A 13,583-nucleotide genomic window follows, 5' to 3' on the forward strand; every position below is an offset into this window, starting at 1 on the left:
GGGGGGAGGGAGAGAGGGAGGAGGGGGAGGGAGAGAGGGAGGAAGAGAAATGAGGGGGGAGAGAGAGAGAGAAAGAGGGAGAGAGAGAGAAAGAGAGGGAGAGAAAGAATGTGCTAAAATGTTAGCACTGACCCATTACGGATGGATGGCAGGATTTTGGGTGGCGGTTTTTCTTACTAGATTTTTTTTTTTTATCTTTTCCAAATTATTCCCAATGAATCTGTATTTTTATTAGTACAGTTTTTTTCCTGATTATGAAATTCCCTCGTATCCATTCCACCTCTTGTTCTTCCACAGCCACCAACCAGTTTTCCTCTTCCTAATCTATCTGGTATGCTTCTGCCAATTTGATTGTTAAGCACCACCTTGTCCAAATCACCCCCCTGAGAACCCTCAGAGCACTCTGTTCTCTTGACTTTGTTCAACAACCTCTGAAACCTGGCCCAATGCAACCTGGTCTACTCCTCACCAACCTCATTTTTCACCCTTCTCCAGTAATGCTGGTCTCCTTATCATGCCTGTCACCTGCCTCTTTTCATACAGGCCCCTTCCTTCCCCTGCTTGTCCCTAGCCTTCAAGTTGGCTCAAGCCCCCATCTGCTCCAGTGAGGCCTGTCAGAACTGACCGTAATGGTTGCAGCCACCCTCATTTGCCTGGTACCCACCAAGTGCCAGGTTTTGGCCATGCACTTATGTGGATCATTACAGTCACCATCATAACAGCCCTTAGAGGAAGGTTCTATTGGTCCCATTTTACAGTGGGCAAAACTGAGGCACTGGATGTCAAGAGCCCACAGCAACACAGCAACAGTTGAACCAGGTCTGCCAACTGCCTGTGCCAACCTCGAATGACGTACTTTCTACTTCTTCAACATACACAGTTTACATCCCATAGCTCAGCCAGAAATCAGGAGACTCCATACCATCTACATCCTGCTGATAGGCCTTTTTCCTCTACACCTCCCACCCCACCCCTCAAAAGGCAATCAGCTGCTGGCTGACAATGATGAGAAGTTTATCAAAGGGGGTGTTTGTTTTCACTGTCTAAAGGCAGATTTTATGAAATGGTTGCTTTCTTAAGTACAGAATGTGCCTGGAATCTGATACATAAATCCACTTTTTACTGCATGGAAAAAAAAATGCTGTCTTCAAACAACAAAAAAAGACTTTTTGAATCATTACTCCCTATAATGGACTGAATCTTTGTGTCTCCCCGGACTCATAGATTGAAATCCTAATCCCCACGGTGATGGTAGTAAGAGGTTAAGAGGTGGGCCTTTGGGAAGTAATTAGGTCATGAAGCTGGAGCCCTCTTAAATGGGATCAGTGTCCTGATAAGAGGCAGAGTCCGAGCTGGCTCTCTTTCCACCATGGCAGGATAGAGTAAGAAGGCAGCACACACTAGAAACTGACTCAGGCATCCTGACCTCAGACTTTCAGCCTCCAGAACTGTGAGAAATAAATGTTTGTAGCTTGTAAGCCACTTGACCTATGGGACTTTGATATAGCAGCCAAACGGACTAAGATGCTTCCTGGTCTTATTTTTTTAATTTCAATTATGACTTGAAACTTTTGTACATCAGATATTCACAGTAAAGGCATTCTTCCTTTCCCTCGCCAACCTGCCTATCATGTATATATATTCCAACTGCTGCAACCAAACTTTACCAGCCTTTACTTTGGAGGCTTCACCTCTTAAAGACACACATGATGTACTCCCCAGCTGATTTGCGCCCAGCACTGTCAGGAGCTTTTAGCCATCGAATTTTAACACACATCTTTAATACAACCTTCCTTACTGACATTGATTCTCCTGCATTTTAAAAATGATTAATTTTTCTTCTTAACAAGACACTACACATCCCTTATTTAACTGCCCCAAGAATCAGAGTTTATTATTATTCAGGTGACCTGATTTTTTAATCACTTATTCTACTGCAGTAATGATTTCCTAGAGCTTTAGTCCCAGGAAAACTCTATTCCCAGCTTCTGCCATCCTTTGAGATTACTGAAGCTTAAAATAAAAAGAACAATGCCTTATGACACGTACCTTTTGTTTTTAATCTGACTCTGCCTTTCATTAAAATAAGAAAAAATAAGTGTTCTTATTTTCCCCATGTCTGCTTGCATGTTTCCGTCATTCAGCAGATTAGATAGGGCAGCTCTCTTTCGACACTCAAGTTCGTAAGAGGTTTTCCCCCAAGGTGGGGACAGCATGTAGTTGCTGAAACTATGCCAAGGATCCCAGAGAAAGGGCAGCAAATTTTCAACCCATCTTCCTTTTATACCAGCTTGATTAAAATCAATGTACTTGATAGTAAGAAAATTGACCTGAAAGGTAAGATGTTCAGTTTTTCTCCTCCAACTTTGGAATTGGAAAAAGAAAAAATATAAATAGCATATACTTGCTGAAAAGTTAGAAAACAGACGGGCAAAGAAAAATAAGATGGCCCCAAATCTCACCCTCCAGTGATATTCTGTCCTATCTCCTTCCCAACTCTCTCGTGCAGAGATAAACGGTGTTTGCAAGTTCTATGTGGGGGACATTATACACAAAGGTCTTGTTTGATCCTTGCAACAGACTGGAAATAGGAATTATTGTTACTGCTCCCGTTTGACAGATGAGGAAAGAAGGCTCAGAATGGTTAGCAACAAGTTGCTGGCCTCTACTTTATCACAACAGCTGTAACAGAGCTGAGTTGCACCCTCAGGCACGGTGACTCAGGCTCACACCTGAACACTAGGCCACATTGCCATTGACGACACACACAGCCATGTGTGTAACCACACTTTTACACTCAGCAATAGGTTGTGAACACCGTTATGTTAGTACATACAGATCTTCATGGGTCTCCATTGTTTTAAATGGCATCATTAACATTCCACTCAATGCACATACCACAATTTAACCAATCCCGTCTGATGCTTGCCTCCAATTTTGGACTACTAAGAACAAACCTGTGCATGTGTGTATGTTTATATTTATGCATTCATCTAATTATTTCTGCAGGATAAATTCTTAAAAGTGGGATTGTTTAGTCAAAATCATGTCCTTTCTTTTTCTGGAAGGCTTTCACCATGTGTTGGCCCCACCGAGGAAAAGGCAGGTATCTTTAACACATTAACTGCCATGCTAGGGAACAAAAAGATTTTTTTTCCTTGGGGTCATAGTGTTTTATTAAGTCAAAAGACATGTGAGTTACATATGCTTCATGAAACCCTGGGCTCAAAACTTGCATAAGAAGTTCCCTTCTCAATCTCAAGGAAGAAAAAAATAATATCTCTGCTATGATTCTGATGTTACTTTAACTCCTCACAATACTAAAATTAGACTCCCCAAAATAATCTTATAAGTGTAATTATCTAAGTTTTATTTTTCTTTCAGAAAATGGGGAAAATATTAACTGTTGTACTAATGTTATTGGATTATTACCAAAAAGAGGGCAAAGGAAGGTACCTGAAGGGGCTTATAAAGCTATTGGCCCTGAAGTCAGAGTCTGTGGGTTTGTGTCCAGAAACCACTACTTTCTAGCTGGGTGACCTTACACAGGTATGTGGCCTCTTTGAATGATTACAGCCCCTCTCCCAGAGTTGTTAAACAAGACTATTGGCTGGGTGAGGTGCTCACACCTGTAATCCCAGCACTCAGGGAGGCTGAGGAGGGTGGATAGCCTAAGCTCAAGAGTTTGAGACCAGCCTGAGCAAGAGTGAGACCTTGTCTCTACCAAAAACAGAAAAATTAACCAGGCATTGTACCAGGCACCTGTAGTCTCAGCAGCTTAGAAGGCTGAGACAAGAGGATCATTTGAACCCAAGAGCTTGAGGTTGCTATGAGATATGATGATGCCATAGCACTCTACCCAGAGAAAGTCTCTGTCTCAAAAAAATAAAAAAAACCCAAATAAAAATCCCCCCCCCCCCAATGAGACTATGTAGGAAAAGCACTTAGCACAGAGACAGCCATGAGGTGAGCACCCTGTGAAGGCTGCGGAGTGTTGATGCTGCAGTTGTTAGGAGAGGGCCCTGTTAACATTTGGGGGCACAGAATGCAGGGGCTGCCACAACTTGGAGACAGGGAGGGAAGGGGAGAGTCACACTGAAGCCACCTGCAGGTACCTCGGGGGCGTGGTAGGAGATGCACTGGAAGATCCAGTCCATGGCCGGCGAGTACAAGGGCAGGTAGGATGGGAGATCCACTCCCTGGACCACCAGCTGGTTCTGGACGGTGTCCCCATGAATCTACAGGAGACCAAATAAACACTTAGGAAAAGGAAGAGAAAAATCAAACAATAAACAAAGAGGATGCAACTCAAAGACTATGCACATTTCTAAGCATTTGGATGTCCCCAAGAGAAACAGCCTGGTTTCTCAAGTTGGTTTTCTTTTTTTAAACTAGAAAAAACATACAAAAAGTTTCTCATGTCACCAAACTGAGCTGTTCTGGGAATATGCACTGTGGAAAGAAGTAACCTGATAAAAATGGAGCCAGCAGATGCTGAGAAGAAAGGCTGATCAACTGGAGACGTTTCCTGTTAACACATGCATATTAACTCTCTTCACTTGTTCAGTACAATCAACACATTTTAATTGTCTACAACAGACACTAGTGTAATTTTCTGGGGGCTGCAGCATATTTGAAGAGCTTTAAGGCATTCTCAACTTGGAAAACCAAAGGCGTTTGTGAATTCGCTGTCATATAACTGCTATACCAATTAGCTGTCCTGAGAGTGTTTTCTTACCTGTTTGAATGTAAGGAGGAAGTCAAAAAAGTTCTTATTTAAGCTTTCTTTGAGATGTGGAGCCACTTCCATTCCCACCTGCAGCCAAACAAAACGAGATTACCTTGACAAAGGAAAGTTGCAAATGATAACTACAGTGTGATGGCATTCTTATTCATCAAAAAATACATATATATACATATGTATAGAGAAAAAGTCCAAAGATAAACATTTATTCTTTTTGCTTATGTTTTCTTATTCAACAAACATCTATTGCTTTTATAAGAAAAACCACAGCCTGTAGTCCCAGCTACTTGGGAGGCAGAGGCAAGAGAATCGCCTAAGCTCAGGAGTTGGAGGTTGCTGTGAGCTGTGTGACGCCATGGCACTCTACCCAGGACGATAAACCCGAGGACGATAAAGTGAGACTCTGTCTCTACAAAAAAAGAAAAAGAAGAAAAACCACAGAAGCTATTTTTAATTAAAAAAAAAGAGGGGGGGGCCACATTTGCAGTAATCACCTTTGTCATTTCCCAAAGGTAACAAATGGATTTCAGAACAGATGACCAAGAGAACAAAATCAATATAGCCCTAAAAAGGAATGTACTCTCAAGATGACGTACAAAATCTTCTCTTCCTCTCAGAAAAAAATGATAAACACACATGTGGTTATACTTATTAGATGAAGCAAAAAGATCATGCTACGTAAGAGGGTCAGCGTGGATTTCAGATACTGTGCTGCCACTCCTGAATGTTAAGAGCAACACAGATCCATTCTTTGCTAGGCAGCCATGGAAACAAACCTAAGTTTTAATATGTTTTCAGCAATTGCATATAAGACAAATACAAAGCATAACAATACTATAATCCATTGGCTTCTGAGTTCCTTGTTTAAAGGAACATTTAAAATGTGTAACATTTCCAGCTGAAGAAATTTGTTAATCATAAAGAAAGAGCACAGGTTAGACTGAAAATTGAAGGTAGGAGGAAGGAGGGGAGTTCATATGTTTAAAACAAATACATTTAATTTATAATATTTCATAATATTCTTTATTCTGTTTCATAATATTCTTTATACTGAGTTCCTCAGAAACACCCCAATTCCAAATTGCTGCTTAACTACAAAAACAACTTCATAAAAGAAGATGGTTTCTAGAAACCCTTTGCTTCAAACAGGGACTGACTTCTCCCACTCCCCTCCCCACAAGTCAGGATGGTTAACAATAACAATAGGTTTTAGACAGCTGCAAATAATCCCTTTGGGAAGATTGATTCGAAAGCCACCACAGTGTTAGATTCTAGGAGCATCTCTGTGGTTGCTGGGTAAAGGAAGGGATGTTTCCAAGGACAAGCACATGGACTAAAAAAATAGTAACAACAAACATCAGATCTAGTCCTACTGTGTTCTGATTCTATTGTCTTTCCTTCCACTTAATCATATCGTAGAAAAGGCAATAATTATCTGTTAGGTGACAGCAAAGGCTGGCCTGGTGGGTAAGCTCTAGAGATGAGCTGAAGGGGTTAGTCATACTTTCCTATAATAAACAGTTTCAGCCCCCCTCCCCCCCACGCCAGACTCCATTCCCTGCTTTTGTTTATCTCCTCTCATCAAGCCAAATGAGCAGCTTGGAAATCTGCTCAGGTCTAAAAGATTTCAACTCAGAGCAACAAAGGTAGTTGCTTGAGATTTCCATCTGCTATTGCAGTCTGCCCAGCATTCATCCCCCTGCTGCTATTTGTGGTATCAGTAGAATGATTTATTTTGGGGAGAATCAAACCTTCCTCTCCAAACCATGAGATTTATGGTAGTGCCCGACTCACCACACTCTTGAGGTGAATCCAAGGGTGAATAAGTGAGCCAGGCCTGATCACTAAGCACATCCTGTCCTGTGGCCACAGTGACTAATGTGGAATTGGGCCGGTAACCATGGTGGCCCACTGAGAATCAGCCCTGAGACTCTGGTTAGATCTCTTGAGGTAAAGACACTTTTTCCAACAGGTTCCTACATTGGTAGGATAGAAGCCTGGAGTTAATACGAGCCACCATATGGAAAAGCAAGCCACAGAACGAAGCAGCTCAGAAGAAAGCACAGCTGAGTGACAGAGGGAGAGGTCGACTCTTGACAAGGGTCTCTGAGCCCTGTGTTTAACCACGATTGCACTACTTGGGTCTCTTTAGACACACAAACCAATAAATTCCTCTTTTTGCTTAAAGTAGAATCAACTGGATTTTTGCCACTTGCAACTGAAAAAATCCTTACTAATACGCAGGTTGTCTCTTATTCTATGTCAAAAGATTTTTAGTAACTACCCAACCGGGGAATCAAGGCATTGTCGGGACTAACAAGAATGAGCTCAATGGATGCAGGCATTCCACTATCAGTCTTTCTGGGATGGGTCTGATCTGTCCTCTGCCTGTTTTCCTCATTGTCACTATGTTTCCAAGTTGCATCTGCCATTCAAAGGCACTTCATATATAACAAATGTGATCTTTTCCCTTTTCATGTACCTTTACTTCAAACTTTAAAACTGAACAGGGTTGCAAGGAATGTGTTATGTCCTCCCTTTCTGCTTTCTCTTAAATAACCAGAATCATCTTATCACAGCAGAGATTCTAAGTTTTTTGTTTTTTTTTTGAGACGGAGCCTCAAGCTATCCCCCTGGGTGGAGTGCCATGGCATCACAGCTCACAGCAACCTCCAACTCCTGGGCTCAAGCGAGTCTCCTGCCTCAGCCTCCCAAGTAGCTGGGACTACAGGCGCCTGCCACAACGCCTGGCCATTTTTTGGTTGCAGCCATCATTGTTGTTTGGCGGGCCCGGGCTGACCCGCCACCTTAGGTGTATGTGGCCGGCGCCTTAGCCGCTTGAGCCATAGGCGCCGAGCCAATTCTAAGTTTTTATTACTCTATTATTCGATGGATGTCAGAGTGAGTTCAAAGAATTTGCCACGTCCTGTTGAGAGGCAGTAGAATGGAAATATGCAAAGATATCTTTGCATCTCTCCTATAGGACTCGGCAGGTTGTCTTGTGTACAGGAAGCCCTTGGCAAATGCTGATTTGGGAGGAGTATTCAAGCTTCAGTGTTCAAAAGTTAAAGGTCTTGGCTTGGCGCCTGTAGCTCAACCGGCTAAGGCGCCAGCCACGTACACCTAAGGTGGCGGGTTCGAATCCCCAGCCCGGACCCGCCAAACAACGACGGCTGCAACCAAAAAATAGCCGGGCATTGTGGCGGGCGCCTGTGGTCCCAGCTACTTGGGAGGCGGAGGCAGGAGACTCGCTTGAGCCCAGGAGTTGGAGGTTGCTGTGAGCTGTAAAGCCACGGCACTCTACCTAGGGGGACAGCTTGAGGCTCTGTCTCAAAAAAAAAAAAAAAAAAGTTAAAGGTCTTAGAAATATACCTGCTATTCCTGGATGAAAAGTGCCCCCCAAGTTTTATGCAGAGGGGGATGCACACTTTGGCTTCTGTTCCAAAGTGCGAGCAGGGTGCCCTTAAAACAAAGACTTTTTTTTTCATTTTCAGTATCAAGAAGATCTATAAAAAATGTCCTTCAGAATGGATATCTACTATTTACCAAGGGCAGTGACTGAGTTTTTTTGTGACACTTGAGACCACAGGGCTTCTTGTCATTTGCTAGATGTCATGTAGAAGAAGCAAATCAAAGGCTACATGTTCTTGCCTTCTGATTTCATAACTTGCAGAGTGGCTCATGAGGGACTTTCTAACTGCAGCTTTGTCCTCAAGGATGCCTGGGGTTCATGGGGACAACAAGCTCTCTCTGTTAGGCACAAGGATGGAAGAATCCCACTGCTCCGGAAGTCCTCACAAGGACACAGCACTACGTGGGTTGGAGGAAAGAGACTGTATCTGTTTCAAGGGTGGTATTTTTTGTAAATGAAAAAACATACTAGTTTTAAGTAGAAGCCTCATGGGTGCTTTAAGGGTGAGAAAGGACAGGCGGTTGATTATCAGCACTCCCCAGCCCCCACCCATCAGAGCAGCTGCCTACAGCAGGCCTGGAGCCCTCTGAGGCCTGAGACCTGCTGTCCCACGGGGCACTGCTCCCCTGCCCAACAGCCTTGCCAACTTGCACTCTGAGCCAACTCTTTAACAAGAGGACAAAAGAACTAATAAAGCAATCAAATTCAAGACACAGGGAGAGCATATTTCAAGTCAATGAAAAGCAACCTGTTGTCTGACTGGCTTTGGGAGGCTCCTTCTCAGCAAAAACTGAGAAACAATTAATTCTGAAAACCAGTTCATTTCTAAGAGGATGACCTTAAATCCTTTCTAATTAAAGTTATGGGAAGTTGTTCTACTTTAAAATTAATTTTTAAAAGAAATCCTACAGCTCTATTTTCTGTGGAAGAGCCATGTTCTAAAATTAGCAGCTAATAAAGTCCTTCTCTCAATGACTTGTGGGGGCAGGGGAAGGAGAAGCCCACATGGACAGTTAAGGACACAGGCAGCAGCCAACTTGCGAAGGCAGCGTCTGGCAAGGCCTACCCGGCACAGGTAGGCTCGGGCATACACTGACACCAGCGGGTCTCCAATCCCTCTGATCATGCACGTTAATCGAGGTAGGCACTCGGAAATTCCCCTGTGAGAGACAAAAAGAGGACAGCATTACACCCAATGTGAGAACTCTCTGTTCTTTTATTTTTTGAAAAAAAAAAAAGCTAAAACTTTCTAAATTTCAGGGGGTGGATCAAGTTTCAGGAACACACCAAGGTCAAAATTTCAGAGTTTTCTAAGGCAATGTAACAAACAGTGCTTCTCTCTTGATACAATTCATTCATTGAGTGATTCTTTTCATCTTTATCATTTGCTCAGTGCTGGAGGCTAACCACATTATTTTCTGCTGGAGATCACATTTATTTCACTAATTTTAACAGCTTTTGTCTCCAATGATTTTCCATCAACTGGTCACTCCCTGATCTGTTCTCCCCATTTATATTCCTTGAGCACTAATTTACTGTGCTCTACCCCATTCATTCCTAGCACCTGAGACTGAAGCAGACATCCTCCCACCCCTTCAGTGTGATTTACGATTTACTTCTCCTACAACATAGGACTTCTCTGTTCCTAGGGCATTATGCTCCCCAAACTGTTGAGGCAAAATAACTGTTTCTTCAGTACCTGTTATCCCCCCCAAACTGTACCAGGTATTCCTAGATCCCAATCAGATACATCTGGGATAAATTATAAATCCATTCAAAGAGGTTATCAATGGAGCACCATTGAGTTAGTCCCTGGCTTCAAAAATTTATTACCTAGCTATCCAGTATGACTCAGCGTTTCCCCAGCTCTGCAGAAAACAGATCTGGATTTCCCAAGCTCTATAAACTATTCTTAAAAAGATGTCTGTGATGTAGCCAAGCCCAGTGACATGTGCTTGCAGTGTCCGTTACTCAGGAGGCTGAGGTGGGAGGATCATTCGAGCTTAGGAGTTCCAGACCAGCCTAGACTCCATCTACAAGAAACCCAAAAACCAAAAAACACAAAACCTAAGCCCTAAGGGCACACGTTTCTGCTTCTAACATCAGCGTTTTCATCAATAACAGCAGCAGCAATACTGAGTTGGGCCCACTGCACACCGGGTAAGACTCAGTTTTGCACATGCAGCTCAAGAGGACCCTCACAGACCTCTTCTTAGGGCTGTGTTCAAAGGAGAAAAAGACTGGGGCTCAGGAACGCGGAATAACTTGCTCAGGACCACAAAGCTAGTCACAGCACAGCCCGGATTCAAATCTTCCACAAGCTACTCGACCAGCCTCTCCTAGCTTGAGTTTTCCTCTTTGTCACATGGGGATTAAGATGGTATCTCCATTAAGTTTTCATCTGAGTAGCACTCATTAAGTCCTCAGTGAATAATAGCTACGAGTACCCTGCCGTTAATGTGTGTGCCATGTACGTATATGTGTTTGATATTTAGAAATGCTATAACTCTAGGCATTAGAAAAGAGCCTTACGTTTTAGAGAGGAACTTGTTACACTTCAGGATGGATGCTTCCACATAACTACAAACACATTCTGTTAAGGAAGACATTTTCCAGACAGCCTTTTTTGCTATAGGGAAAAAACTATAAACTATTCATGAACAAAAGTAAGCAGGTCTCAGATGGGGGCCACAATGACCCTAAACAATCCAAAAATTGAAGTAAGCTTGTGGCTTGTGGTTTCTTGACGTGGTTTTCAAGGTTTCATACTCATTTAAAATAAACTATGGAAAATGTTACATGTCGACTCATGGTTGCATGCTGAAATTTAAACTGGGTTTTGAACATTTCCAATCAAGGCTTTCTGGGGGAAAGAATGAGCTTTCGTTAACTAAGATACAATTTGTGTACAATGTTGAATTTCTGGTTCACAAATATTGGCATTTGTGCAGAAGAGCTTGACCTGTTCTTTCAAGTTCTTGGAACCAGAGAAAACACAAAGACGAAGCATTTCAATTGAGAGAATTAATGTGGGAATGTTCCTCAAGGAAACAAAAGTCTGGTACATGGCATCATATTCAAAGTAAAAAACAAAAAACTGTTTGGAGACAGCGAGAGTCCAAGGGCTTCTACAGCGTGGCGTGCCTGTATTTTTAGGCTAGCAACCGTAACGAGACCAGATTTTCAACAGGAATTTCAGGGCATCCCATCACATGGCTTCTATTATCTTTAAAATCATCAGACAAAAAAAGGATACAATCTTGGAATGAGTTCCCTGATGGAAGCAATCTTGAAAAACCAATTTAGGCATGTTTCCTTGGCCGTGTCATTTGTATTCTCTGGAGAAAAGTGATCTGTAACACAAAAACAATAACCATCAGCCCTCCTAAATGCTACAAGTCCTGGAATAGGAACAAGTTACTATGGAGCAGAAGAGGGGGCAGGGTATTCAGTCCCTTGGTGCCCTACCTTCCAAGTATCATTATCATTATTAGGAAGCAACAGATAACAAGAGTTTGCCCACACTCGGGTTTTCTAGGCGCCAGGTGCTGTTCAGAGTGCTTTACAGATGTTAGCTCACCTAATCCCTGTAACAGCCCTGTGAGGCATATACGTTTATTAACCTCCTTTACGGATGCACAGTAGAGGCACAGAGATTAGAAACTTGCCAAGGGCCCACAGAAAGCAAATGTAAGAGCTGGAATTCAACCAGACAGTCTGGCCTCCTTGACTATTTTCTTAATCACTGCTTCTAAAATAATTCAGAGGCTCTTGGTTACCTACCAGTGACTAAGACAATATTGTTCAGAATTCTAGATGCTTTAGGGAACCACAACTACAACATGAAATGTGACTAAGCTTTTGTTCTGTGCATCATGTGAACCAATGCTTTACTTTTTACTGAAGGTAAAGCAAGACCCTGAGGTGAGAAACCAGCCAGAGTTAGGCTGCCAGCTCCAGCTCAAGATGGCTCACAGGCCCATGTCACCATGCGGTGAAACTGCCAGTTAATCCCGTATCTCTTCTCTTCCTCTTTAACAATAGAGCTTTTATTTTTCTGCTGGGCAAATAGCCATCCTTGCAACTAGGTGTGGTCATATGCACATGTGAGTTCTGCACCAAGGATATATAAACAGAAGCGCAACTTCTGGGCTTGCCCTCTCTTACTCCTTCTTCCTATGTGCTGATTGGAATGCAGATACACTAGCTGGAACCTCTGCAGTCATTTTGAATCATGAGAACAAGACAGAAGTCAGGATCCCTGGCACCAGAGGCTAGCTGCCCCAATAGCCCTGAACTTCATTATTATTTTAAGTTTTCTGGTACAGGCACCCAAGCCTAATCTTGATACATTTTTTTTTTTTAATTTAAAAAAATAACAGAAATGTATTTCTCATATCTAGACTTGACATATATCTTAAGGAATGGAAGAGAACATGAAAAATGAAGAAATAACCAAATCCATCAATATGAAAAAGGCTATTGTTAAACTCTTACATAGAAATGATTTCTTCTAAATGATTTCAGCAAAGATTAGAGCTCCATCCCATCACTGAACATGTTTTATACTTTAAGGATTCAACCAAAAAGAGAAAAGTTAATTAGAATATAGCTCTCATTTTCTTTTACAGTGAGTAGCTCTAATTTGACAACTTGGAATATGATTAAAGTTATCAAAATTTCTGTGAAATCAGAGCTGAGAATAGTAGCTTATGCCTGTGATTCTAGCACTCTAGAATGCCAAGGCAGAAGGATGACTTGAGATCAACAATTCAAGACCAGCCTGAGCAAGAAGGAAACCCCTGTCTCTACTAAAAATAGAAAATTAGCCAGGCATTGTGGTGTATATGCCTGTAATCCCAGTTACTTGGGAAGCTGAAGTAGAAACATGGCTTGAGTCTCAATGAGTCTGAGGCTGCAGTGAGCTATGATGACACCTCTGCATTCTAAACAGGGCAACAGAGCATGACTCAGTCTCAAGAAACAAAACAAAATAAATTTCTATGAAATCAGCAAAAAAGATAAGCCTCTAGGTACTTCTCTACTAAAGAACAGTCACTAATCACAACTATAGATATTGTGAAACAGCAATCTCAAGTATTTACTATCTCTGGATATCTGGTATGCTTTATTCATTTGAGAATTCGCTGTTTTCAAAAGGATGGGAAATGACCATTTTCCCCTTCCTTGTCTGAATCCGTACACATAAACTAAGTTTTCTTCTACTTTCAAGAGACCCAGTCAGGCAAAGATAAGGGATATTCTTTTCTTTTTTTTTTTTTTTGGAGACATAGTTTCACTATGTCACCCTCAGTAGAGTGCCACGGCATCATAGCTCACAGCAACCTCAGACTCTTGGGCTCAAGCGATTCTCTTGCCTTAGCCTCCTAAGTAGCTGGGACTATAGGTACCTGCCACAATACCTGG

General features: G+C 42.3%; 1 protein-coding gene across 1 annotated transcript in view; it reads right to left on the minus strand.

Annotated features, from left to right (window-relative positions):
- The window catches only part of CUNH16orf62 (chromosome unknown C16orf62 homolog), a 107,422-nt gene that overhangs the window by 65,942 nt on the left and 27,897 nt on the right, over positions 1-13,583 (minus strand). Inside the window, exons 5-9 of the mRNA XM_023513772.1 lie at positions 11,413-11,509; positions 10,689-10,736; positions 9,223-9,316; positions 4,739-4,816; positions 4,116-4,238 (exon numbers count right to left, since the gene is read on the minus strand). Of these exons, the coding sequence (XP_023369540.1) occupies positions 4,116-4,238; positions 4,739-4,816; positions 9,223-9,316; positions 10,689-10,736; positions 11,413-11,509 (440 nt within the window). The remainder of the gene's footprint in view (positions 1-4,115; positions 4,239-4,738; positions 4,817-9,222; positions 9,317-10,688; positions 10,737-11,412; positions 11,510-13,583) is intronic.

This window comes from Otolemur garnettii, unplaced genomic scaffold (assembly GCF_000181295.1).
Source record: "Otolemur garnettii isolate 467f Iridium unplaced genomic scaffold, OtoGar3 scaffold00044, whole genome shotgun sequence".
NCBI lineage: Eukaryota > Metazoa > Chordata > Mammalia > Primates > Galagidae > Otolemur > Otolemur garnettii.